The sequence below is a fragment of the Calonectris borealis genome, chromosome 2 (genome assembly GCF_964195595.1).
Source record: "Calonectris borealis chromosome 2, bCalBor7.hap1.2, whole genome shotgun sequence".
NCBI lineage: Eukaryota > Metazoa > Chordata > Aves > Procellariiformes > Procellariidae > Calonectris > Calonectris borealis.
In genome coordinates, this window is record NC_134313.1 from 105,863,393 (window position 1) to 105,890,983 (window position 27,591).

At 42.8% G+C, this 27,591-nt stretch overlaps 1 protein-coding gene across 4 annotated transcripts; it reads left to right on the forward strand.

Moving 5' to 3' along the window:
• The first annotated feature begins 394 nt into the window (after positions 1–394).
• On the forward strand, positions 395–27,590 carry ADNP2 (ADNP homeobox 2). 4 transcript variants are annotated; one of them, XM_075142878.1, is made up of 6 exons: positions 395–539; positions 5,879–6,056; positions 6,228–6,388; positions 7,985–8,104; positions 19,036–19,125; positions 23,666–27,590. In XM_075142878.1, the coding sequence occupies exons 4-6, from the start codon at positions 7,997–7,999 to the stop codon at positions 26,777–26,779; spliced, it is 3,312 nt and encodes a 1,103-aa protein (XP_074998979.1). In that variant the 5' UTR covers positions 395–539; positions 5,879–6,056; positions 6,228–6,388; positions 7,985–7,996; the 3' UTR covers positions 26,780–27,590. The 4 variants fall into 4 exon arrangements, with proteins under 4 accessions (XP_074998979.1, XP_074998980.1, XP_074998978.1 ...); XM_075142879.1 differs by lacking the exon at positions 6,228–6,388; XM_075142877.1 differs by lacking the exon at positions 5,879–6,056.
• Position 27,591: the final 1 nt, after the last annotated feature.

The following is a 27,591-nucleotide window of genomic DNA, read 5'->3' on the forward strand; positions in this document are numbered from 1 at the left end:
GAGGCCCCGCCCCCAGCCGCGCCCAGCTCCTTTGGGGAGCCAATGGGAGCATTGGCCCAAGTCTCTCCCCATTGGCTGGCTGCCTGGCATGCAAATGAGCCCCGACGTCACTTCCTGGGATAAATCGAGCGCCATTTTCTCTTTCTGGCTCTCGATGAGGAGCGGGTGGAGGCCGAAGGGCGGGTGCGGGGCGGCGGGCGCTGCGCGCGGGGGCTGAGCCGAGGTCGGTCCCGGGCTCCAGCGATGCTGCTGCTGCTGCTGCCGCCGCCGCCGCCCTCGCAGCGCGCGGAGTAAGCGCGGTAGCAGCAGGCGGCGGCGGCGGAGGAGGAGCCGCGGGGCGGGGCGGCGGGGACGGCGCGGCGCGGGAGGGGCGCGGCGGCCGAGGCGGCGGCGGCGGTGGCGGCGGGGCCAGCGCTGTGAGGAGCGGGAGGCGGAGGCTGCGGCGCGGGCCCGCGACCCGGCAGGCGGCGGCGGCGGCGGCAGGAGCGGCGGCGGCGAGGCGGCAGAGCGGCGGCGGGCTCCCCCTGCAGCCTGGCCGGGTAGGTGCAGCGGGGTGAGCCGGCGGCGCCCGCAGGCGGCCCGCCCCGAGGGGCGCGGGGAGGCGGGGGCGGAGGCGCCCGGCGCGGGCCGGGCGGCATCCGCAGGCGGAGGCGCTGTAGCCGCGGGTGCCAGCCGGAGCGCCGGCGGCTGTCGGTAAACGCCGGCTTCAGCGCGCCTCGCTGGCTGTGCTGGCAGCTCGGCTCGCCGTGGCGGGGTGCTGGGAGCCCAGACCCCGCCTGGCCGAGGGCTAATGGGCTCCGCTGGGGGACGGGCGGGGAGGCTCCGTGCGCCGAGCCGTGCTGCGGGGCGCCTGGGGCCGGATCGCTGCCGGGGAGTGTTGCCCCCTCGCAGCAGTGGAGTTTCCGAGCCTCTGCCCGGGAAGCACCTGGAGGCGCCGGAGGCGTTTATGCTGAAGCCCCCGCGGTAGCTGGACCGCTCCAGGTGGCCCGGGCGGGGGCGGCTCCTGTCAGGCCCGAGGGTGTCGGCCCCAGGGCTGTCAGCTCCCCTGCGATCACCGGCCTGTCGGGGCTGCCGGGCAGCGCCGGTGCTCGTCGGCTGCTGTGGAGGGCTAGCCGGCAAAGGGGGCGCGGATGGGGCAGGGCTGCGGGGTCCCTGCCTCCCGGCGGGGCTGTGGCTGCCGGTGCCTTGCGGGGCGGCCCCGCCGTAGCTGACTTCGCTCCACGGCGGCGATGCCCGCCGTGTTTCCCTGCAGGCAGCGCTCGGGGGCTTCCATGGGAATAATCCCCCTTTCCCCGGCCCGCAGCGCACGCGAGCGGAGGAGGGACTTCCGGGTTTGCCCGTGATCGGAAATAGAAATTAGCCTAATGAGACACTTTAACAGAGGGAAGACTCGCTGCTGTACGGCTACTGTTTACTGAGCAGCTGTTTAGGACCACTTTTTTTTTTTCTAATTTCTGTCAGTAACTTCAGCGATAGAGTGTCTAAGGAGCCAACTTAACAGGTTGTCTCAAAGTCCGTGGATGAAAAGGCTTAATTACTTCTAGACAATAGGGGTATTTGAAACAGTTTATGGAAAACTGTAATGTGCACGGGAATCGTATGCATGCAAAATTAGAACTAAAATGTTAGTGGAATGCAACATTACATTAAATGTTCTTGTGGTACTTCAGCAATGCATACATTTTCGAAAACATAAAAGACTTTATGAATAATGTAAACAAACATAACCCGTACAGTGCAAATCATTAAAACCATTTGAATATGCTTGCCTTGTGCTTGAAAACAAGTAGTGGGAAGTTAATTTTGTCCTGATTTGTAAACGGAATAAAAGATAGTTATCTGACTTTTGCTGTAACGGTTCATAGTTCTGTACTGTCAAAATTATGAACAACTCCTTTTCAACTGATAAATGCTTAAGTTCTGACAGGTAAACTGGGGAGGAATTGGTGGTTTTCCTTAACAGTTTTCTATCATCAAAAATACATGTTTGAACCCCTAAAAGTTTTAAAGACTTTGTAATGAATTATTTACAAAGACTTACTCTTGGGATTCCCAATCCAATCTATATTCTAGAAATCTTAGTGCTCTTTTTAATGAACTTTCAGTTTAATTTTGAACAAGAAAAGGGGATTTCTTTGGAGCAATATTTAGACAAACTGTGTGTAATAAATACGCTATATTATAAGCTGTAATAAGACCTGTAATTCTAATAGTTCATTTCATGAAAGTTTTGTAAAAAAAAAAAACCCAACAACAAAACCCCCCTAATTATATCAAATCTTCAGATACAATGAAGAGCACACAAACACAGTTTTATAATGCCTTATGTTTTACCACTGGGAACTCCTTGATTTGCGTTAAGTCTTGTTGAACGCTGGTAGAGCTGACTTATGTTTAAACACTTCAATCCTGCCACTGAAACCTGTAGCACAGCCTTATTTTTTTCAGTTCCGTCCCCTTGCTGAATTATTCAGGTTGTGGGTTATCTGTGCCGTGGACTGTTGTGTGCATCTGTGTGAAATGTCTTTGAGTCACACCAGGCTGACCAGTGCAGTACCAATGCAGTTGTACTTCTTCCTAGAGTAGCTGGGCTCGGTGTGTGACTCTTCTACTCACATACGCGTGGGGCTGCTGAGTCTTGCAGGATTTGAGTAGGCTGCACGTAAATGCTCAAGTCATCTAGAATAAGCTTGGGTCCTGCTGGGTTCAATTTCTGGCTAATGCTGATCCCCAAGGGAGTCAAGCTCTGCGCGAGTCGCAGTGTTCTAGGAAGGCTCCATGAGTTTGCATGGTATAGTCCCTTCTTCTCTTCTAACTAGTTCTTGGATAACAGAGACTTGGTTGTGTGTTAATGAAGGATCACAATAGTTATTTAAACCACAGTAGCTAAAGTTAGTGATCTAAGTTTGTTTTGATTTGACTTCTTAGGTAAGATGCAGGTTGATATGCTGTATCTTTATCTATGTAATCACATACCTTAGTGCTTTTTACTGTGTTAGCAACTATTGAATGATGGCCATCTTTGTATTAGATTAGATGACTGTTTTGACGGATATATGATTTATAGCCAAGAAAGGACCAAAATTATTGTGAGTTATTATAAGAGATCTGTAATTTGAGACCCCTAAAGGTTTCTGATTTAGTTGCACAAAAAAAAGTGGTTTGTTTTTTTTTTACCTGAGATTTCTATCAAGTTGCACTTGGATAGGAATCGGAATTTAAGAAGATAAAGTAGCATTATGTTGTTGACCAGAACTACTCTTAGTTTTATTAATCTATTTTTTTTCTGTCGTCAGTTTAATTTTAATTTACAACAAATGAAATAATAAACAAGAATAGCCTCATTCTAATGAATTGACTGTTTTTCTTTCCAGGAGTCAAATCTTTCAAAGCTGTTAAAACACCTAGAGATGTTGATAGGAAGCTATATACATTTCTTCCCTCTCCGTCCAAAGGCCGGATAAGCTTTGATGGTACCAACGTGCTCTTAAATCGGGTTAGGTTTCTCTCAGAAGGCACAGATAAGAGTCCAGGGAATGGAACCGTCCGTGTAATATGTGGTTGAGCAGATATCCAGGTATGACTTCTTGGAGGGCTTGTAAACTTACCAGAAACAAAACAAAATTGATGAGAGTAAAATTCGGCATGGCCAAGCTGAACTCACATTCTTCTAGGCAGTTTCTCAGCTTGCCTATTCTCCTAGCTGCTGTCTTTGCCATCCAGTGTTCTTGTTCTTTAGATTCTGAGAATTAGTAGGTCACATGCTTTCATTTCATTTTCAGGAATGAAGCAGTTACTATTGTTTTCTCAGCTAATATTGAATTATCAACTTCTAATGAGTTTACTAAAATGAAAATAAAGAATTTTTTATTTTTAACTCTGATAACTGCTGAAATATAAGTTGGTAAACCAACCTTTAAAAATACGTCCCACCCAAATATCCCAAGACCTGAAAGTCTTTAAAAAAATCTCTTCCACAATTACTAATGACAGTTTACTAGATAAAAAGGTATAACAACTAAGAATGATTGAATTTCCAAAGCAGGTAATAGAAAAGGACAAAATTCCATAGGCCTTTCATAATTTCCCTACTATAAGCAGTTCTATGAGCAAGAGACTAGTGAAAGCCAGCTTCCTAGGAACACGACTGGAGATCTGGCTTCCGCGTAGATTATCTGGTGTCTAAAAAGGGTTACATTGCAGCCTTTTTCTCTGTGGATCTTCTAATAGGGTTTCTGTCTAGCTGCCTGTTTTTAGAAATCTCTAGAAGTGCCTGATTATCTAGTTTACTGTTGGATTTTGCTGGATGTATTTGCATGCACGTGGAAGGCACATTTGTGCATCTTCCTTGCTCCAGCTCCATACCAGCTTCATATTTAATTTGATTTCATATGCCTGGTTTCCTTAGGAACAGAAACTAAAATGGTGCTGATTTGATGTAAGGAAAAAGCCTTTCACTGTGAGCACAGTCCATCACTGGAAGAGGTTGCCCAGAGAGGCTGTCAAACCTCTGTCTGTGGAGATTTTCAAGACCTGACTGGCCAAGACACAGAGTGCCCAGCTTGCAATTCGTTGTTGAGCCTGCTTTGAATAGGAGGCTGGGCTGGGTGTCCTCTTGAGGTCCCTTCCAAGGTGAATGAGTATTGTTCTAAGTAGTAGACTAAAAGGAAGGCAAATAGGAACTTTCCATTTTGTGGCGACTTCTCACTTTGAAGAGGTAAAATGTTAGTATTTTTGCTTTTTTTAATGCAGAGAAATTGCAGTCAAGCATAGTTACTTGGTAAACGAGTAGTATTTGTCTTTGACTAGTAAGATACTGTCCAGACTGTTACCTTGTTGTTTAGACTAGTAGTAAAATACTGCAGTAGTACTGGAAGGGAAGAGTTGCATTTGTGATCTTTGTTGAAAAGCTGAATGTAGTTGGATGTTACAATATATGATTACGAATGTTGGAGAAATGATGGGAATCTTTAGCGTTGCATAAAACTCCAGTTTGCTGTATTGTTATGGAGCTGTTACCTAAATGAACAGTAAATGCAGGAATAAATTGACGGGTAAAATGCCTGAGCAAGGGTTGAATTACCTTTTTAGAACTGAGTTTGGGACATCAGCTGCTACAATGATTCTTTTATTTTGCTATTAACTTGCCTTAGTTCTGTTTATGAAGAGGTACTGTCTGTGAAAACTCAATGGATTACCAGTTTTTTGGAAACTACGATTAAAAGTAGTTTAAGATTTGTCTTTTAGGTAGCCAGTGTGGTAAAAGGATCAAGACTTTTGGGCTAGAGTAACTCAGATTTAATTTTACTGTAGTGCTTTCATGTTGAATTTGCTGGTTAAGAATGGGATGCATACCAACAAAAGATTGACTCTAGTTACGCATGGAAACAAAGTGCAAGCTAAGGCTTGAAGAATGTCCAAAATACAAGAGAAATAAATTAGTACTAAAAGAGTATGGATAATAAACTGTATAATAATCAGGGAATTAAACTGAGGGCTTGAGGGAATAAGCTTAGAAGGTTGAAATTTTGTGACCTTTATGATGGGGCATTGCTGCTCTAACGGATACACAGGATGTTAGATGAGTAACTTAGAGTCTTACTGCCAAGCGGTTTGTTTAAAGACCAGCTGAATAACCTTGCACGTGATACAGAAATATACATCTTTTTGGATTGAACACCAACTACTTCAAAACTGGAAAATAAGTAATTTGTATTCAAGTTTCTTTTATTCTGTTGTGGTTTTTTTTGTTTTTCTTTTTCTCCTGGATTAGTGACTTCCATTTCAGAAGGATTACTGGTTAAGAAAACTCTTGAGATACATGGATATTACATACTATACCACCTTTGTAGACTAATGTTTCTTTTTTGTGAGATAGACATGCCTCAAGAAATGTCTGCTTCACCTTCTTCAGTAGCATCAGTGTATCAGTTAAAGGACTGAGATGGAGGAACTGTTTCCAGTGGAGCCTAACGTATCGAACCACATCTCCTTCTGGCTGATCTGAGCATGGTGACATCCTGTCAGCTCTGTTGTTACCTGCAGTGGACCATGGGGTTGGTGCACGTAACCTGCTATCATAGAGGGACTGATCATAAAGCTTTAACCAGAGACTACAAATTCCCAGTTGACTTCACTTTAAAAAGAGGATTTTACGTCTTAATTTTATTCCTTGGATTTTGATAAAATGCCAGACTAGTTACTCTGATTTATTCCATTCTGTATAGGTTCCTGTTCCACACCCATCCCAATGGTATCAGAATGTCTTCCAGACTTCTTACCGATAAAAAATATTAGAAAACAAGACTAGCATCTGTCAAATGGGGTTCCCTCTCCATTTCTCTCTACACACCTTTCCTTTGGGGGGAGAAGAAGAGGAGAATAGCATGTGAGTTGTTTGAATTTTAATAAAAAACCCCTCAATTGTATGTTTTATACATAAATTAAGGTGTGGGTGTTTTTTTTTTCTTCTCGAGTGATGACATACAGAACAGAAAAGGTTTTTTGTGGTTTTGGTTTTTTTGCTTTTGTGAGGCTTAGCTTGTATGTTCTGTCTTATGTGGGAGGGGTTTTGGCAACTGTTTACAGGAAACTCTTTTGCCTTTCAAGGCAAAGATTTCATGTTGACAGTAATCTTGCTTTATTTTGAGAAGTATAGCTTTTGAAGACAGGACCATCAAGGTTGAAGTACTGTTTGGGTATTTTCTTTATTTTTTTTCCTTTTTCTTCTTGTTAAACTTGTCCTGGATGGGTGAATTGTTTAGCAATAAGGACTGAGATCTTTTAAACTCTATTGGGTCCTCTGCCAGCTATTTAAGAACAAAGAAATACCTGTGAAACTCCCAGTGACCTTTTTTAGTGTAGGGTAGTTCTGTTGCATTCTGTGCCCATTTAAGTTTCTTAAATCTCAGTCTAAATTGCATTTTGCTGTAATCTAGGGAGGAGGTGATAAAGGCACATACTTCTAAAGCTAAGCCCATGGGAGCTGAAGATAAGCTAAGCCCATGGGGATACCTTATGATGTACTGGGAGCTGAAGATAAGCAACTGATAGCCCAGCTACATGGGGAGTGATAAAAGCCTAGCTGTTGGGGAAGCGCTAGACCCTTCCTGGTGGTACGTTCTAGACAGATGGGCAACCGCACTGCGCAACAACCCTGCATCAGATAATCTATCTTTCTATAATCTTGCTTTAGTCATCATCCTCCTCCATATGTTGGACTCTGGCTATGGCAGCTTCCTGGAGGGAGCGGGGTGGGGTGTAAATCCAAATTCTGGAATAGGGGAAGGTGATAGAACTATATACACTTCTTCAGAGGAGGAGACCTAAAAGCATGTGGGTACTGACTAAATTTGTCCCACTTCAGCATATTTAGCTATCAATGCCATACATTAATTATGTTTTATTTCTACTGCATTAATATTGTAGTAGCTTGTTTTATGCCAAGGTCCATATCAGCTTACAGCAGCAGAAACTTCTGCAGGAAATGTAGATTTTGCTAGCAATCATATTTTAAGTCATGTACATACATGACAACAAACCAAATAATCAAAGAGGCTTCTCATCTTGACACTAACATTCAAGTTGAAAGCGTTGAATTCCTCCTTCCTAAATGAGATGATAGTAATTTTCTGAATAGAACTTAGTAAAATTCTGGTGTCCATGTTCTCTTACAAAAAAACCACAAAACACAGTATAGCTGCTATATAGATACAAAGAGATCTGAAAGAAAAACTTGGAATTTTGTTTAGATAGGAGAGAAGAAATGTAAAGGATTTTTTCCCCCCCAAATCAGATTCTGTTTCCTTTAAGAGGAAGCAAGTGATCTACTGGGAAATATTAATGAGACCAGTTCTTTGGCTAAAGGCTTTTGGGTTTTCATATTTAAGAATACGTTTTTCAGACGTTAGTTTTTGTTTTAATACTGTTAAATGCAAGTGCCTGTGTTCAAGTATTCCATCACTTTTTTGTATTTCTTTTTCAGGAAAAGTGCAAAATGTTTCAAATTCCTGTTCAAAATCTTGATAATATCAGGAAGGCTCGAAAAAAGGTGAAGGGCATTCTTGTGGATCTTGGGCTTGACAGCTGCAGGGAATTGTTGAAGGTAAAGCACTTGAAATAATGTAAACCAATCCGAAACGTGAACCTTTGAAAAGTATTTCATCTTTTAGTGTATATATGATACTCGTCTGCCATAGATCTTTATGGTGGGGTCTTTACTTGAAGGATTACTCATGACTGACTACTCATATGCTGGGGTGGAATTTAGTGTGTTGGTACATAACATTGAAAGAAACTATTTCCCAACAAGATGTGTTATAGATGGTGCTGTATATTATCTGCTAGTAATATTTCAACAAAAGGAAACAGTACAGCTTTAGGAAAAACACTACAAACTAATGAAATGTTATTTGTATACTACACAGCAACTTTTTGCGATTCGTTTAAAATCACAAGTAGATGAAGACTTGAGTCTACTCAGAGGCATCCGACCACATATCAAGGGCAAGCCTCTGAATGATAGACAAATTGTCAGTATTTCTGAAAACGGACAAGCAATTAGACCCAGTAATCTTGTTGCAAGCTTTTAAACTTTGTGTCCAGGGAAAAATACCAAACTTGTCTTACTGAGTTGTAGTTCAGTTCTGCATCTTAGAAAGTATATGCAAGTGTACTGGGCGGATCAAGGTGAACCTAGTACCATTGTTGGCACTTTCAGGAAAAAGTATTGTGCACCAAGCAGGAGGAATTCACACCATCAGATTGGCAAACCTAATACCAGAAAAAGTGCAAATACAGTGTCCTGGTTTCGGTTGGGATATAGTTAATTTTCTTCCTAGTAGCTAGTATAGTGCTGTGTTTTGGATTTAGCATGAGAATAATGTTGATAACACTGACATTTTAGTTGCTGCTGAGCAGTGCTTACATTAGTCAAGGCCTTTTCTGCTTCTCACCCCACCCCACCAGCGAGTAGGCTGGGGGTGCACAAGAAGTTGGGAGGGGACACAGCTGGGGCAGCTGACCCCAACTGACCGAAGGGATATTCCATACCATATGACGTCATGCTCAGTATATAAACTAGGGGAAAAGCTGACCGGGGGTCCGGAAGCTGGCTGGGCATCAGTCAGTGGGTGGTGAGCAATTGCATTGAGCATTGATTGTTTTGTATATTCTTTTATCATTATTATTATTTTCCCTTTCTTTTTTGTCCTATTGAATTGTCTTTATTTCAACCCATGAGTTTTACCTTTTTTTTTTTTTTTTTTGATTCTCTCCCCCATCCTGCTTTTGGGGAGTAAGCGAATGGCTGTGTGGTGTTTAGCTGCCTGCCAGGTTAAACCATGACAATCCTTTTGGTGCTCAACGTGGGGCACGAAGGGTTGAGATAACGACAGATCTGACCAGAGTGTGTTAAAACAAATTTTTTATAAACACTCATTATTACTTTAAAGTTGCTGGTCGCAATGTTGATGTATTTGCTCTCAGAGTTGTTGTGCTTGTTCTCAGAGTTCTGTTATGCAACACCTTACTTGCTGTATACATTCCCTGTTGTGCTGTTTATCACCTCTGGGAGCTGGATTAAGGTTATAATTTTCTGTACTGTGTAACACTGGCTTATGATATGATAAAATTACTGGTTGTGAGACTAATCTGGTATTTGTACTCAGCATTGCTGTTATCGCCGTACTTTGGGAACCATCTCTCGGAAACTATTAGTAATTATACGCTTTACCTTTTCTCCTCAGAGAGCCAATTTATGGGGGAGACAAGGAGGGATGCTTTCCCTCGCTCCTTCACGTTCCCCTTCTCTTCCAGGCTAGTTAAAATAGCTCTTGAGGATTTTGAATATCCTTGGGATGTTCAAACCAGCATGTTCCTATTGCTATGTCTCCTGAATGTGTTTCAGGCCATGTTTAAGTTAAACAGTTATTTAAGAATACCACCCAGAGATCTGCCCCGAGGCTGGATAGTTATGAGTGGCAGGATGTGTGGGATAGTATGGGCAAGTACCTAGGACAGTGGGCAGCTCCAGTGTTTTGGAACTTAACCCCTGAACAAGTGCAGAATCCTGAAAAACTAGTGAAATATTTGGAGAAAGTATGCTGTTACCCTGGCAATTCAAGAGACACAAATCACTGCAACGTGCTGGGGCCTGGCCCATGCCTACCAAGCCCTGTTCAACACTATTCAGTGCCCTCAAGGGGAAGAGGTCTCTGGCTCTGACGACAAAGCGACAGACACTGTGGCTACTCCAACCCCCATGACAGGCACTGCAGCTGAACCAGAGAACCAACCCGTGCCGGTGTCAGTCATCTCTACACAAAAGAAGAAATGTTGGAAGCGAAAGTCAGCTCATTTAGTAAGGGAAGAAACTTGTCCCCTACTAAGAGAAGAAGTAGACGAGGCAGACTGCTGCGAAGCAGGGCCATCATGAGAACAGGAGTAGGAAGAGGCAGAACTCATAAACGAGGCAGTAACCACCCGATCCCTATCCCTGAGTGAGCTGCAAGACACGCGAAAAGATTTCAGCCGTCATCCAGGCGAGCAGCCAGGCCAGCAGTTACCTGTCTGCTCTAATGCTGGGGTAAGGGGGCCAGCAGCCTGGAATTAGAGGGTAGGGAAGCCAAACAGCTGGGATCCCTTTCTAGGGGAAGGGGACATTAACAAAGCGATTGGAAAAGGGGCACAAGCGCTCAGAGTCTGGAGGTGACTCCTGTCAGGCATGAAGGAAAGGTATCCCTTCAAGGAAGATGTTATGTGTCACCCAGGCAAGTGGACCACCATGGAGAGAGGTATCCAGTACCTGAAGGAATTAGCTGTGCTGGAAGTGATTTATGATGACCTGGACAGCGAGCAGTTATCCAAAGATCCAGATGAAGTCAGATGCACCCAACCCATGTGGCAGAAGTTGGTACGGAGTACATTGGTGTCATATACCAACTCATTGGCAGTAATGACCTGGAAAGACTGAGAAAGACAAACAGTGGATGAACTGGCTGGCCAACTCTGGCAATACGAAGAAAGTCTCTCTTCCTCCCTACGGGCCTGCGTCTCTGCTGTGGAGAAACTGTCCCAGGAGGTTCAGCAACCCAAAGAGGATATGTCCTACTCCCCACCTGTACGGACCAGTATCTCAGCTATTAGGAGTAAGAGTTCCTCTGCTCAAGAGAGAGGATATAGTGGGTACACACCACGGGCCACCCTGTGATTTTATCTACGTGACCACGGAGAGGACATGAGGAGGTGGGATGGAAAATCTACCTCAACCCTAGAGGCACGGGGATGTGCGTTGCGAGGAAAAAAAATCACAAAAGGGGGTTCTTCGAGGAAAACTGCTGCTCCAGTTTCCAGTGAGCAGTTCCCCAGAGAGAGTAGAAAGGCTGATTCCACTTCCCACCTTAATGAAGGGACTTCTGATTCGTACTTAAAAGAAGTGAGTAGCGAATACGATGACCAGGATTAGAGGAGCCCTGACTCCAGCCAGGTGGAGGAAAAGGGCAACTGTGTTTACTGGACTGTGTGGATTCAATGGCCTGGCACATCAGACCCACAGGAGTATAAGGCTCTTGTAGACACCAGTGCACAGTGTACCCTGATGCCATCAAGCTATAAAGGGGCAGAAGCCATTTGTATTTCTGGAGTGACAGGGGGATCCCAAGAGTTAACTCTCTTGGAGACCGAAGTGAGCCTAACTGGGAATGAGTGGCAGAAGCACCCCATTGTGACTGGCCCAGAGGCTCCGTGCATCCTTGGCATAGACTACCTCAGGAGAGGGTATTTCAAGGACCCAAAAGGGTACTGGTGGGCTTTTGGTATAGCTGCCCTGGAGACAGAAGAAATTACACAGCTGTCCACGTTGCCTGGTCTCTTGGATGACCCTTCTGTTGTGGGGTTGCTGAGGGTTGAAGAACAGCAGGTACCAATCACTACCACAACAGGGCACTGGTGGCAATATCGCACCAACCGAGATTCCCTGATTCCTATCCATGAGCTGATCCGTCGACTGGAGAGCCAAGGAGTGATCAGCAAGACTCGCTCACCCTTTAACAGTCCCATATGGCCAGTGCGGAAGTCCAATGGAGAGTGGAGACTAACAGTGGACTACCGTGGCCTGAACGAAGTCACACTACCATTGAGTGCTGCTGTGCTGGACATGCTAGAACTCCAATACGAACTGGAGTCAAAGGCAGCCAAGTGGTACGCCACAACTGATATCGCTAATGCGTTCTTCTCAATCCCTTTGGCGGCAGAGTGCAGGCCACAGTTTGCTTTCACTTGGAGGGGTGTCCAGTACACCTGGAACCGACTGCCCCAGGGGTGGAAACACAGCCCTGCCATTTGCCATGGACTGATCCACACCGCACTGGAACAGGGTGAGGCTCCGGAACACCTGCAATACATTGATGACATCATTGTATGGGGCAGCACAGCAGAAGAAGTTTTTGAGAAGAGGGAGAGAATAGTCCAAATTCTTCTGAAGGCAGGTTTTGCCATAAAACAAAGTAAGGTCAAGGGACCTGCACAGGAGATCCAGTTTTTAGGAATAAAAAGGCAAGATGGACGTCGTCAGATCCCAACGGATGTGATCAACAAAATAACAGCCATGTCCCCACGAACTACCAAAAAGGAAACACAAGCTTTCTTAGGCGTTGTGGGCTTTTGGAGAATGCATATTCCAGACTACAGCCTGATTGTAAGCCCTCTCTATCACGTGACCAGGAAGAAGAACGACTTCAAATGGGGCCCTGAGCAATAACAAGCCTTTGAACAAATTAAACAGGAGATAGGTCAGGCAGTAGCCCTTGGGCCAGTCCGGGCAGGACAAGATGTAAAGAACATGCTCTACACTGCAGCTGGGGAGAATGGCCCCACCTGGAGCCTCTGGCAGAAAGCACCAGGGGAGATTTGGGGTCGACCCCTGGGTTTTTGAGTCAGGAATACAGAGGATCCAAGGCCCGCTATCCTCCAACCGAGAAGGAGATATTGGCAGCATATGAAGGGGTTCAAGCTGCTTCGGAAGTGGTTGGTGCTGAAGCACAGCTCCTCCTGGCACCCCGACTGCCGGTGCTGGGCTGGATGTTCAAAGGGAAGGGTCCCCTCTACACATCACGCAACCGATGCTACGTGGAGTAAGTGGGTCGCACTGATCACACAATGGGCCCGAACAGGAAATCCCAGTCGCCCAGGAATCTTGGAGGTGATCACGAACTGGCCAGAAGGCAAAGATTTTGGAATATCCCCAGAGAAGGAGGTGATGTGTGCTGAAGAGGCCCCACTGTATAACAGACTACCAGAAAACGAGAAGCAATATGCCCTGTTCACCGATGGGTCCTGTCATCTTGTGGGGAAGCATCGGAGGTGGAAAGCTGCCGTATGGAGTCCTATACGCCAAGTCGCAGAAACTGCTGAAGGAGAAGGTGAGTCGAGTCAGTTTGCAGAGGTGGAAGCCATTCAGGTGGCTTCAGACATTGCTGAATGAGAAAAGTGGCCAGTACTTTATCTCTGTACTGACTCATGGATGGTGGCAAATGCCCTGTGGGGGTGGTTGCAGCAGTGGAAGCAGAACAACTGGCAGCGCAGAGGTAAACCCATCTGGGCTGTCGCATTGTGGCAAGATATCGCTGCCCGAGTTGAGAACCTGGTTGTAAAAGTACGTCACGTAGACGCTCACATACCCAAGAGTCGGGCCACTGCAGAACATCAAAACAACCAGCAGCTGGATCAGGCTGCTAAGATTGAAGTGGCTCAGGTTGATCTGGACTGGCAACATAAAGGTGAATTATTTATAGCTCGGTGGGCCCATGACACCTCAGGCTATCAAGGAAGAGATGCAACATATAGATGGGCTCATGATCACGGGGTGGACTTGACCATGGACGCTATTGCACAGGTTATCCATGAATGTAAAACATGTGCTGCAGTCAAGCAAGCCCAGCAGTTAAAGCTTCTCTGGTATGGAGGAAGATGGCTGAAATATAAATATGGGGAGGCCTGGCAGATTGATTATATCACACTCCCACAAACCTGCCAAGGCAAGCGCCATGTGCTCACCATGGTGGAAGGAACCACCGGATGGCTGGAAACATATCCTGTGCCCCATGCCACCGCCCGGAACACCATCCTGGGCCTTGAAAAGCAAGTCCTATGGCGACATGGCACCCCAGAAAGAATTGAGTCAGACAACGGGACTTATTTCAGAAACACCCTCATAGACACCTGGGCCAAAGAGCATGGCACTGAGTGGGTCTATCACATCCCCTCTCATGCACCAGCCTCCGGGAAAATCGAACGATACAATGGACTGCTAAAGACAACACTGTGGGCAATGGGTGGTGGGACATTCAAGCACTGGGATACATATCTAGCAAAGGCCACCTGGTTAGTCAACACTAGGGGATCTGCCAGTCGAGCTGGCCGTGCCCAATCCAAATCCTTACGTACTGTAGAGGGGGATAAAGTCCCTGTTGTGCACATAAAAAATATGCTGGGGAAGACAGCCTGGGTTATTCCTGTCTCGGGCAAAGGCGAACCCATCCATGGTATTGCTTTTGCTCAAGGACCTGGGTGCAATGGTGGGTAATGCAGAAGGATGGGGAAGTCCGATGTGTACCTCAAGGGGATTTGATTTTGGGTGAGAATAGCCAATGGTTTGACTTATATGATGTTAATTGCTAGATAATACTGCATGTCATCACTACTATGGTCGCTATATGCCATATCAACAGTATCACAGTAAGACTTGCCCAGATTAATGATGAATGAATTTTGATGAAACTGAGCAAAGGGCAGCGATGATAGAACTGGACAAGCGCAGCGGTGATGGAACCATAACTGACTTCAGGATGCAACAGTCCAACACCACGCACCATCTCTCCTGCCCTGAAGAATTGTTAGGACAGATGGAATCCAAAGTCATGGCCTAAATGAACTTAATGGACATTTTAGAGGGATGGCCCGCAGACTAAGGGAATGATATCTGTGTGTATATATCAAAAGATAGGAAAGGTGGTGGTGATTAATTGGGATGTATTGGAAAGTGTGGGACCTGGGCCTGATGTAAATGGTATAGATTAAGGGGTGGATGTTGTCCTGGTTTTGGCTGAGATAGAGTTAATTTTCTTCCTAGTAGCTGGCATAGTGTTGTGTTTTGGATTTAGGATGAGAATAATGTTCATAACGCACTGATGTTTTCGTTGCTGCTGAGCAGGGCTTACACAGAGTCAAGGCCTTTTCTGCTTCTCACACCACCCCACCAGCGAGTAGGCTGGGGATGCACAAGAAGTTGGGAGGGGACACAGCTGGGACAGCTGACCCCAACTGACCGAAGGGATATTCCATACCATATGACGTCATGCTCAGTATATAAACTAGGGGAAAAACTAGCTGGGGGTCCACTGCTCGGGAGCTGGCTGGGCATCGGTCAGCGGGTGGTCAGCAATTGCATCGTTCATCACCTGTTTTATATATTCTTTTATCATTATTATTATTTTCCCTTTCTTTTCTGTCCTATTAAATTGTCTTTATTTCAACCCACGAGTTTTACCTTTTTTTTTTTTTTTCTTTTGATTCTCTCCTCCATCGTCCTAGTGGGGAGTGAATGAATGACTGTGTGGTGTTTAGCTGCCTGCCGGGTTAAACCATAACACACAGTAATTTAACTCAGTGACTAAACAGTAGTGTATTTCAGCCAGCTGGTACACAGTTTTTTTTGGCTGTTCAGTATGTTTGTGACTTTATATTGACTGTAGTCAAGAGTTTAGATTAATTTTGTATGATGGTACGAAAGTAAGTTAACTCTCCGTAGGGGTGCTATTGTGTCTTTTGTGGTGTTTTTTTCTTAAACTGTGTTAAGCACTTTTTTTTCAATCGTTTACTTAAGATCTACGTGCATAACTAATTCTGGAACTTTCCTGGTTATTGCAGTTAAACAGTGTTTGATATATCTAAATAAATGTCATAAGAGCTCAGGGTAAAGTTTGTTTGTCTAGTGATTTCCATTTTCTTTCTGTTTATATTGTGTTGTATATTGTAATTAAAACTCTGTCAGAAACTGTTCTGTCTTGACCCTTTGAAGTAGAAATGTTTTGGTGATGCTAGTTTTTTTGCTATGAAATTGATTGCAGTTTAATGGTGAATGAGGAATAAGGTGTTTTGTGTTTGGTTGGTTGGATTTTTTGTGGTGTGGGGGTTGTGTGGTTTTGGTTGGTTTTGTTTCATTTTTAATAAATGGTGGTGGTGGGGAACCCAGCAAACATTTCCATTCTGGAAAAAGCTCTGTGAGATGTAGGCAAAAAAAAAAAACAAACATTTTACTGTTTTGCAAATTATTCTCCCTCAACAAGTTCACAACTTCAGTTTGTTTTTTCCAGGTAATCTGGGGCTGGTTTTGGTATAACTTCAGCAGCAGGAAGAATGGTTTTTAGAACTTGATTTGTACTTGGCTCATATGATGATGGTATTTCTTTTTGGTAGAATGGGATGTGTGATGTCTTAATAGGTGAGAAGTAGCTTAAGGTTTGGGTTTTTTTTTCCCCTCAAATATTAAGATTGATTTCTGGACATGGTCCATGTGAGGAGGCTGGACGATTTGGGAAACAGTATGAAATGATACAATACAAACTTGACCTACCATCTGGTCTTAAAATTGGTCTTAAACTTCTAATAAGGCATGATAACCTGTGAGGAAGGTGAAGTAATTTCCCATACAACTAGTATCTCTTCGTAGCTTGGAAACCAAATGGATTAGTTTTTAGGCTAAAAGTTCTTAATTGATCTCTGCTAGGAAGAAAACATGAGCCTTTTGTGCTAGATTACTAGTTTGATTCTCAAAGTAGTACTTTTAAGTATGCTGTACTGTCAGAGGCTCTCCTTTAGTAAACTATTTTAGCTTCTTTAACATGTTGTGATCTTTATGTCTTAATTTAAACTCTGAGCATTTTATCTTTCTGTTCTGGATAACAGTGATGGTTTTAATAGAGGGGAGAACAGTTACTAGTTTTAAAATGTTTTTCTCTTAAACTTAGAAATACCCACTATGCATCAGGATTTATCAGGCTTCTTGTTACCTTTCCCTTCTCCTGTTTTCCTCCCCTCCTCGAAGTGAGAAATGTGGGAAGGGTGTAGCAAGTTAGCCTGTCAAAGCTTGCTTCTGGGACATCAACGTAGACCTCTGTTTAATGCATGAGTTCAGAATAGCTGTTCGCAGCACTGACTAACTGTAGTGATAAGAATGGTTCTCTTTCTTTATCAGTGAATATTTCTCTGTAGAAAATAGCCGTTTCAGCAAAACGATCTAGACTTACTGTCACACACATCTGGCTTGTGGGAATCTGGTGTTCAAGTCTAGGAGCCTCTCTTGGTGGAGAGTACTCAAACCAAAAGCAAAACATATTTGGGGTAGGCCATAATCATCAAGAAAACTTTTTTAACAGTGTGTAATTCACTCCAGTGTGTTTGGCTGAAGAATTGTTAGTAAATCTTGAATCTCTTCGTTTTCTCTATCAAAAATATGTAAGAAAAGCATTGTGTTCTCTAAGGCTGTGGGATTTCTCTTGTTCCATGCAAGTCTTCTTTCTAAGGTGTTTTTTTTTAAGAAGGTTTGGCTGAAGGGCAAATAGATGAATCATTCAGTGCCTAGGTGTTGATTAGAATGGAAGGGGTTTGTTTATTGTTGCCCTGAGCTCTTCAGGATTCTGCTTGGAGAAACTTGAAGGTTGAAAAAGCTAGAAAGCTTATTGCAAACTTAGCTACATTTTTCTAAATTCTTGAATAATTTAACTTAAATCAAATTATCACTGGCATGATATTCTGGCTCACTATAGTCTGTTATACACACAGGGATGCTCACATTTGCATGGTGTGGACAGGAGCCTAGTGCAGACGGAGCCTGCATTAAGTAGGATTGTGTATTTGTTTGACTGCTAGAGGCTTTGTTTCTTTTTGTTGCTTAGTATATCCAGTGTTGCTTGTAAATAAATATTGCATCGGTTTTTTGACCACAAACTATTACGTTTATGAATTTCACTTCTCTTGAAGATGATCTAATCTTAAATGGTCTTTATTACCTGCTTCTGCTGTTCCGATGGGGTTTGGTGCAGAGGTAAAAACGTCTCACCCTCTCTAAGCATCTTGCAGAATTTTGAGTGAAGAGGGTTCGTGAAAGGGAAGGAGAACGCGAGGGGAGAAGCGATGCTAGTTTTCTGTGGGTTAAGCCTGGGTTTGTAGCCGGTGTTTCACTTAACACACTCTAGTGTGCTGTTGAAGCTAGCCTAGGGTCTTCAGAAATGCCTAGCAAACAGGAATCTAGTTATTTTTTTCATTAAGTTTGTGTGTGGGCCTCAGAAAATTGGAGAGGAACTTAAGATTTTTAGAGTAGTAGCTGGCTGGAGGAACATAAACTCCTCTGATGGGATTGATTAGAAGAATGCTGTAAGGGAAGTTGTTTACCCTGACACAGTTGTTCCAGGCGCAATAATACTGTTGCTTTTACAGCTTGAGGAAGAATACTGCTGCTCTTTGAAATAAGCTTCTGGGAATGTCTTCATTTTTCCAAGTTAAAAGCATAGCAGTGCTATGAAGAATTAATAGTAAAACCTGTTGCAAAGTAAACCATAGTGGTAAGTTAATAAATGGAAGTAAACAGTAAAATATTACAGATTTAGGAGGAGGAAGGTAGAGGGAGAAAATATCTTTCAGTGTTCACTGTGAACTTGGCTAGAAACAATGGAATTAAAGTGTACATATTTTCACTTCTATATTATTTTCAGTAACTATGAAGTGTTCAGAATTCCTACTATATTACGAGGCAGTCATACGAACAAGTATTTGAGGTAAAATAAATCAAAGAATGATCAAAGAAGTAATTTCTTTGAACTGAGTTTTAAGACCTGTATCCGAATACTGTATGGACTTCCCATTCATCCTCTGTTTGTGTGGTTTTTCCTTTTTTCTTTTTCCTTGCTCTGTATTGAGACTATTTTTGTATTCAGAACAGACTGCAAAAGCAGATTATTTCTTGTTTCTTTTTTCTTTTAGAATCTTAAAAGTTTTGACCCAGGTGAAAAACACTTTAGTAACACTTCATGGAGTGATGTCTCTCCTTGGGAGTCTGTGGGCAAAAGGAAGGTATGTATATTTGTGTTAGAAATTCTGGGTAGACGTTCATGTGGAGTTACTGAATTTTATCACTTTTCTCACAGTCCTGGAAAAGTTAAAATACACGTTTTTTATGGTAAAAAAAATAGCTTTAACATCTCTTTTCTATGTACTGTTAGTCAGGGAGTAATCTTTCATTTCCTCTGTGTTCTTCCCTGTAATGCAGCTGGTTATAAGGACTATATATGCTGTTCGCTGTCTTTAAGGATACAACCTTGAACATCAGTATTTAAGATGTCACACTGATGTTCTGCCTTTTTAGCCTGATGTGATGTGTAGTCTTAACATGCTTCTTGTTTCATTGGAAGGGTGAAAATGTGATTGCACAGGTGTGAATGGATTAAACTGAAATTATCATTAGCGGTTTGGGATAGGGTTGCAGTGGAAAACATTTTCCAGTTAGGTTTATGTGTGAAACAGCTTTTAGTTCTATATAGCTGGAATCTTGTGTGAAGCTAGAATCTACAAGAAAGGCAGGGTTGAGATGAACAAACCAAAGGATTTCCATAATTTTATATTCTAGCAAGTTTCTAAGATACTATGTAGAGCATAGGAGTATATCCAGAAGAAAAGGTAGTCTTTTCTCAATCTTGCTGAAGAGTCTTAGGGCTCCTGATTACTTCCATGAGGAAGGGCTGTCAATAGCATGTAAACAGCAGTGGGTCTGCTCTTTTCATCCTGAATCAAAAGGTAATGGTTTAGAATAGTGTGGTGGTGGTTTGCCAGGATTTTTTTTATCTGCCTTTACCATCTTTAAAACAAGCTGAGGCTGCCACGTGCAGTAGTTGCATTAAGAAAGCCCTCAACATACAGGCTGACCAAACAAAGCCACTCAGTCTTTGCCAAACTGTCATTTAGTAGAAAGTGATCCCTTCCACCCTTCAGGACCTTTATCTGTTTTGTCTCCTAGTTCTCCTTTCCTGGACTTGGGTTTACACATTTAAGACTGGAGGTTCATCTGTTCACGTGAATCTGTGGACGCAAGAGTCAAATGTGACTTGTTGTTTGATTAGGTCTGTAGACACAGATTGCATCTAGCCTCTTAGCGCCACGTCAGATAAGGCTTACAGTTACCTTCAGTCAAGATTACCTTTAGTTTAGGTGAATGGAATAAATCCAGTTAATGGTTATGATGGTCTCTCTTCCCCCCCCCCCTTCCTTTTTTCTTTCTCCTTTATGCACATGGAAGACTTCTCCTGGTCTTCAGTCAGTATGTTATCTGAGCTCTAGCCTTGCTGATTTTGTCTTTTTTGCCTTTTCTTCTACCTTCTGACTAAAGAAAGAAATTCAGTGGTGGGAGATCTTCTGTGTTAGATGAGCAGGGGAGGTTCCCCCTCCTCCCCAGACATGAAACAGGAAAGAGGATGACGACAGAGCAAGTGAAGCTTCCTGTCTAAAACTTAAGATGAAGGGTTTTTTTTCTGTCTTCTTTCCGCAGTCCTTTAGGAAAAATGATTAGCCATTTCGGTGAAAATGGAAAAGGACTAAAAATCATGCACTAGAGAGGGAATCTTCTTTCATCCCTATTGTCTGGAGAGAGACCAGGCAGAGAGACCTGATCGCTTACCAGAAGGGAGAAATACAGATCCTGACTCAGCTAGACAGCGTGACCAGTAATATCTATATCTGTCCAAAAACCAAGATTGGAATCTGATCTGATGAACTTCAGTGTAGAGTTTGTAATGTGTTGCTGTGGAATAGATTTGTCAAGCTATGTCTTTTGGATCCTAAACTTCTTCCTATCCGTTTTCCTTAAACAACCATGGTTCCTTGATATATATCATTCACATATCTTGGCATTATGCTGCCTAGATTTGGGAGAAAAGAAGTTGGTCCTTCAGGATGTTCTATTCCAAAGTTGCTGCCATAAGGTGAAAATAAGTTGTCTGAGCTACATAGGAAACTCAGTAGGCTGGAGAAGACGTCTATTTAGATGAGTTGGTGGTTTCTACCATTACTGCTATTTTTAGGAACACATTAATAATTGTGGAAGAACTTCGGTTTTTGGAGGCTATCATGTTTTTCTGCTTGTCTCTAGGTTGTGGGGAATGTGAGACTACACAACAGAAAGTTGTGTTCTGTAACAGAAAGTTGTGTTCACAGTAACAGAAAGTTACTGTGTTCTGGGGTATATTCTTTGGAGTGGGACTAATCGAGTTTTCCTAAATACCTCTAATAAGTCTTTTTGGATTCCATTTGTACAGTTTAGGGTTGTATTGGTCAATCTCCAAGACACTTCAATTTTTCTAAGTGGCTTAGAATTCTTATTTTGTCAAATTTTCTATAAAACTGAGATGCCATTAGTAGACTGTAGCAGCACTTGCAAACGTAAAAAGCAGCTTAGATGCATATGCAAGGAGAACATGCTGACGAAATTATTTTCTGAGGTATCTGTGTGGAAGAGCTCTATTTCATACAGAAAACATCAAAGTAGCAGACTTCCACATACTTCTGTTCTGCTGAAACAGAATTTTTTGGGTTTTTTCGTTGTTGTTGGGGTTTTTTTTGAGCTAAGTAGTGGGACTTTAGGATTTGTCCTAATTTGATAGAACTTGAAGTACAGAACTTTTTTTTTCTTTTGCTGAAGTCTCATAATTTTTACCTCCATCAAAAAATAAATGATCTAAGAAGGCATGGAACATTATTTCCCCTAGACTTACCAGTATGCAGGTATTGGGGTGGTTTCCTAGGGGTATACTGCAATGCTTGTTTGTATAAGAAATAAAAACATCGTTACTACGGAATAGTAAATTAATTCAGCACTTGGACCACTTACTTGTGAAGTAGAATGTTCTCACTGCACCTAACAACAATTGTTCAGACTTGGCAGCAAAGAAATATTGACAGTATATTACACTATGGTGTAAGTTTACGGGGACAGAAAGACCCAAACCAGAAATGGAGTAGGGGAGAAGTAGAGTGTATGGACCCAGTATTTAAAAGCATATAAGCTTTTCTAAGCCTCGGACAATCAATTAAAATAAGCAGTCACCTCTCTTTGTCATCTGACTTCCTCAGAAGTAAGGCTAGTGAGGTGCAGCTTTTAATAATGCTCTGTATGCTTCATTAGTTCAGTAGTGTCAGTGGCCTTTCTCTACTCAGTATACTTTAAAAGTAAGATTGAAGCTTCTTCTAATTTGCTGTGGTGCTGTTTATTAGCAGCTGAGACCAGACACCTAAAGAATATAAGTAGAGGATAATTCACTGATACCTTCACAGTGTACTCTTCAGGAGCCTTAGCCAGCCAGTGGCTTTATCTGACCCAGTCTTTTGAATTTGGAGGTTAATTTTGGTTATCATCAGGAGACTCTTCTAGTACTGCTAATAGATGACACCTTCACAGCTGTATGAAATGACAAAAAAAAAACCTGCACAAATTTTTGCTACAGTTCTTCATAACTGTCTGTGACATGTTTGTGGGTGATCTAGCTAGGCTGTATGCTGTAGTGGTGGAACAGCTTATTCCCTTTGGATGGTGTTTCGTAAGGTGCAGAAGTCAGTAAGGTGAAAAACACATCTGAGGGAACAGACAAGTTCCACTAGATGTTTGAGAGTGCAGATTTGTCACCTGGATGTTGCTCTGACTGATTTTTTAGTTTTTGGCAGGAGCCAGGGTTAACTTCCTAGGAAGCTGATAAGAAAAAATGGTTGACAAGGCTACCAGTTTTTCGGAAAGAGCAAATAACATTCATATGGATGTGCAAAGTAATGCTGTCAAGTGACATGTAATTGAGGGAAGTGGAAGATAGTTAGGTTTGGTTTTATACAGTTAAAATATTTTTCTGAGAAGAATCTATATGCTCTTTAATGAGTGTGCTAGAAGAAATTTCTTAAAGAAATTACTGTGATGGGATGTCCAGTATGTTGAGATAATGCAAAGAGGTCATTGCTGCTTTATCATAAAAGGGGTTTTTATTCCTTTCTCTTTCTATTATTAATCTGGCTCCAAAAGAATATTAAAAAAAATTAGTCTTTTGTGGCTTTGCTGGGAGAGGTACTTTTGGAGAGCTTTCAGTGAAGGGTAGGGTATTGAAATACACAGAATCCCCCCACCCCTTCTCTCTTCTCTCTTTTTCTCCAGTAGATAGGAGGTGGCCCCGAACTAAATAAAGCTTTAAAAGTGTCATGTTAAAAGGGCTGCTATTGCTAATCGCTAAGGCTTCACCTCCTATGTATAGTGGCATACAAATTCTTCTTAGCCTTGTTCTGTGATTCCAGTCTTTAAAAACGGGCTTCAGAATTACTTCTTGCGAACTGGAGTAGAAATGAACTTACTTAAGGCTTCTTAATAAATTATAAAGAAGCAAAAAGGGCACAATCATTTCTCCCTTTAAGTATGTCATCTTTAAATCTGCTTTTCAAAAACAGATCTCCATGAAACTGAGAAGATACATGCTATACATCCAATGAAGGCATTTTTGACAGGTGGTAGTGCAGACTTACTTTCAGACAGATAACAGGGATTTAGGAACTGGCAGTTTCTAAGTGGATGTTTTTGTTTTGTTTGCAGAGATACAGAACAAAGCCGTACTGCTGTAGCTTATGCAAGTTCTCGTCAAAATTGCTTACTTCATTCAAGAATCACTTGCACCGTTACCATGAGGATGAAATGGACCAAGAGCTGGTGGTTCCTTGCCCAAAATGTGCATTTGCTTCTGATCCCAAAATAGTGGGAAAACATATCCGGATGTTTCATTCATCTAATAAAAGAATACAGAACTATACGGTCAGCATTTTGGATGGCATGAAACAATTCAGGAGTGACATCATAAACTTTACATGTCTAAAATGTCACTTTACAGACACATTGTATTACAATATGAAGAAACATGTGCTGATGAACCATTTTCAAAACTTAATAAGTACATATTTTGGCCAGAAACCTGATGAAAGTAAAGAGAATTCTATTGAGCACTACTGTAAAAAATGTAATGCTTCTGCAAACAGCCAAGATTCTTTAATGTATCATGTCTTGACAGCTGAAACACATCGAGACCTGGAGAACAAACTTCGGTCTGTGATTTCAGAACATATTAAGAAACCAGGACTCGTGAAACAAATGCATATTGCTCCAAAGCCTCCCCAAGGCGTGGCAGTGGCTGCTCCATCTGCAGGGCCTGCCGCTGCCCCAGCAGGTTCTGTCGCAGCTCCGGCTTGCATCCAGCTTGCATTTCCACAGAATAATCAAAACCAGAGTGTGGTACAGCCAAAAGCAGTTCAAAACACAGTCAGATCACTGACTGTTCCAAGTGCCTCTGGTAGCCTTCCACATACAACTTCTGCTCCGGTTGTTACCCCATCGCACGTTACTCTTGTATCTAGTAATCTTCCCGTAGGTCAGAATAATGTTAATATTCAGCCATCACCTTCCCAGCCTATCATTGTTTCCCATAGGCTCCCCCTTCATCAGCCTGTGAAGGCTGGAGCTATTCCTCTTAATCCTTCTGTTGGGACTGTAAATAGAACTGTGGCCCCCGCAGTTCTTCCTCTTAATCAACCTGTCAGGCCTGGGTTCTTCCCTATTAATCAACCCATTGGTACTATAAATGGTCCGGTTGCAGCTGGAACGCTACCTGTTATTCAGCCTGTCAGCCCTGTGAATCGACCGGTTGCACCAGGAGTCCTGCCTGTGAATCAACCGGTTGCACCAGGAGTCCTGCCTGTGAATCAACCGGTTGCACCAGGAGTCCTGCCTGTGAATCAACCGGTTGCACCAGGAGTCCTGCCTGTGAATCGTCCGGTTGCACCAGGAGTTGTCTCTGTCAACCAATCGCTTGGAAATGTGAATAGACCCCTTGGTCCCAGCGTCCTTCCTGTGGCGCAGACAGTTGCGTCAGGGGTTCTCCAGCTTAACCAGCCTGTTGCCTCTGGGGTTGTTCCTGTCAGACGGCCTGTCAGACCTGGGTTTGTTCAGCTTAATCAACCTGTTGCCCCAGCAGTTATCCTAGTAAATCAGCCAGTTCAACCTGCGGTTTCTCAAAACACAACTTTTTTGACTGCAGGTTCTATACTTAGGCAGTTGATTCCAACTGGTAAGCAGGTTAATGGGATACCTACGTACACGCTTGCCCCAGTTCCAGTTACTTTGCCTGTACCTCCTGGTGGTGGAGTAGCAACTGTTACCCCACCCCAAGTGCCCATCCAACTCATGCAGTCTGGGACAGTAACTCAGTCGTCCCAGTCGCCGGCTGGTGCACCCTCTCCCCCAGTGCTTTTAACGTCTCAGAATATATCGTTACAAGCCTCCCCTCCTGGTCCTGAAACAAGTCAGGCTATCAGACAGGCTAAGCAGTGGAAGACTTGCCCTGTTTGCAATGAGCTTTTCCCATCAAATGTCTACCAGGTGCACATGGAGGTGGCCCACAAACATGGTGAAGTAAAAATGGAGGAAACCCTGGAACCTGACAAACTTGCAGCTTGCGCGCCCTTTCTGAGGTGGATGACGGAAAAGACAGTCCGGTGTTTCTCTTGTAAATGTTTCCTCTGTGAAGAAGAGCTCATGAAACATCTGTTGATGCATGGCTTAGCTTGCTTGTTTTGCACAGTTACTTTCCATGACTTAAAAAGCCTTGTGGAGCACAACAAAACTACACATAATGGGAAGAAGCAGTTACATGCAGATTATAGCAACAGAGGATTTCAACTAGGTAATGATGCTCAGGGTGACCTTGTATTTCCACACTTTGATTTTAGTACAGCGTTACCAAAAGAAGACATTGGTGAGAGAGAAGTACATTTGGCAGTGCTTGCTGGACTAAATTCAAGGACACTTGTCCCTGTTTACATCAAAGTGAAACCTCAGACAGCAGAAGTGAACAATAAATGCAACAAGAAAGTGTTAACCTGTCCCTTTTGCTTTGGTACGTTTGTTAGTAAAGAAACCTATGAAATGCATTTGAAAGAGCGGCATCATATAATGCCAACTGTACATACAATTTTAAAGTCTCCTGCTTTCAAGTGCATCCACTGTTGTGGTGTGTACACTGGAAATATGACTCTAACAGCTATTGCTGTACATTTGCTCCGTTGTAGAAGTGCTCCCAAAGACAGCAACTCAAGCGTGAAGATGCAGCTTGAGCGTACTGAGAAGAAAGAGCTACTGTTTGTGAACGGTGAAAGGCATGATTCTGTGATACTGAAAAGAAAGCAGTCGGATTCCTGCTTTGTTGCAGAAGACCAAAGGAATAAGGAACAGCAGCCTCTGAACTTAAGTACTGGCATAGCTCTATCTCCGGAAAAAGAAGTGAATTCAGGGGTAGTGCCTTTCAAACGACAAAAGATTAATACTAGGTCCGAGATGAAGAAGCTTCCTTCTAGTGAGGATCTTCGCATTCTAGCAGTAGATCCTAAACAGTATGATCACAATTCGTATGAGGCTCAAAAACAGTTTTTGACAGACTACTTTCACGAGAGGCCATATCCTTCTAAAAAAGAGATGGAGTTACTTTCCTTGCTGCTATATGCGTGGAAAATTGATGTTGCATCATTCTTTGGAAAAAGGAGGAATATATGCTTAAAGGCGATAAATAATCACAAACCGTCTGTGCTGCTGGGTTTCAGTATGTCTGAACTAAAAAATATTAAGCACAGTTTGAATATAAAAGATGAACCATTAGATATGTAAACAAGCTTTTTATAACAGCTAAAAGCAATCCATAATTGCATACTTATCGATTTAGCAGTTTATTGTATTATTTGTTTTAACTTGAAGACTGGCCTGTTGAAGGGTGCAGTAGTACAAAAAGTCTCGTTCAGTTGTGACTGTTATTGTGAAAGGCACACGTAGTTGTGTATTTGAAAAAGCTAAAACCTTCAGACTTGCATATCTGGAATTTGTTTTAGCTTTTTACTTTTTCTGGAGTAGTGTTTTTTTGTTTTCTTTTTTTTGTTGTTGTTGTTCCGTTTCCCTTTCTTCCCCTCCAGGCTCCCATTACACTTTTTATACCACCATGTAAAACATTTGTCCTGTTAAAAACAAATTTAATTTTATTTTTCTGCAATGTCATCATCTTTTCTAAACAATAAAATATATAATGTTGGTTAAAATACTGAGGTAAACTACATGGAAAACATCTAGTTGATTATTTGTGTTTTTAAGTCCTAATTTTTTTAACCTTTTTTTGTTTTATCTACTGAAGAAGCGATTGTAGCCTTTACATCCATTGCCCCTTCAAATTCCCAATGCACTGGTAGCAATAAAATACATGGCAATCTTTTTTGACTCAGTCAAAATACCTGTGCCAGTTAAGTCTGGTAGTATCTAACTAGTATTAACATGGTGGGGATTGAGGGGCTTTGGGGTGCCTATTGAAGTGTTATAATTAACTGACTGGAAATGGTTGTGTTATTATCTGTTAAATAGATCTTGCTAACCGGAAGTGTTTACTCTTTTTGTTGGTGTTGAAACCTGGTTGTTTAAATACCTATTGTTCAAAG

Bases quoted from the DNA above. Each gene is read 5' to 3' on its own strand.
- ADNP2 (XM_075142878.1), top strand. From the start codon at position 7,997: ATGTTTCAAATTCCTGTTCAAAATCTTGATAATATCAGGAAGGCTCGA. The intron at 8,105-19,035 runs GTAAAGCACTTG...TTTTTCTTTTAG, and splicing joins GCTGCAGGGAATTGTTGAAG to AATCTTAAAAGTTTTGACCC. The intron at 19,126-23,665 runs GTATGTATATTT...TTTTGTTTGCAG, and splicing joins AGTCTGTGGGCAAAAGGAAG to AGATACAGAACAAAGCCGTA.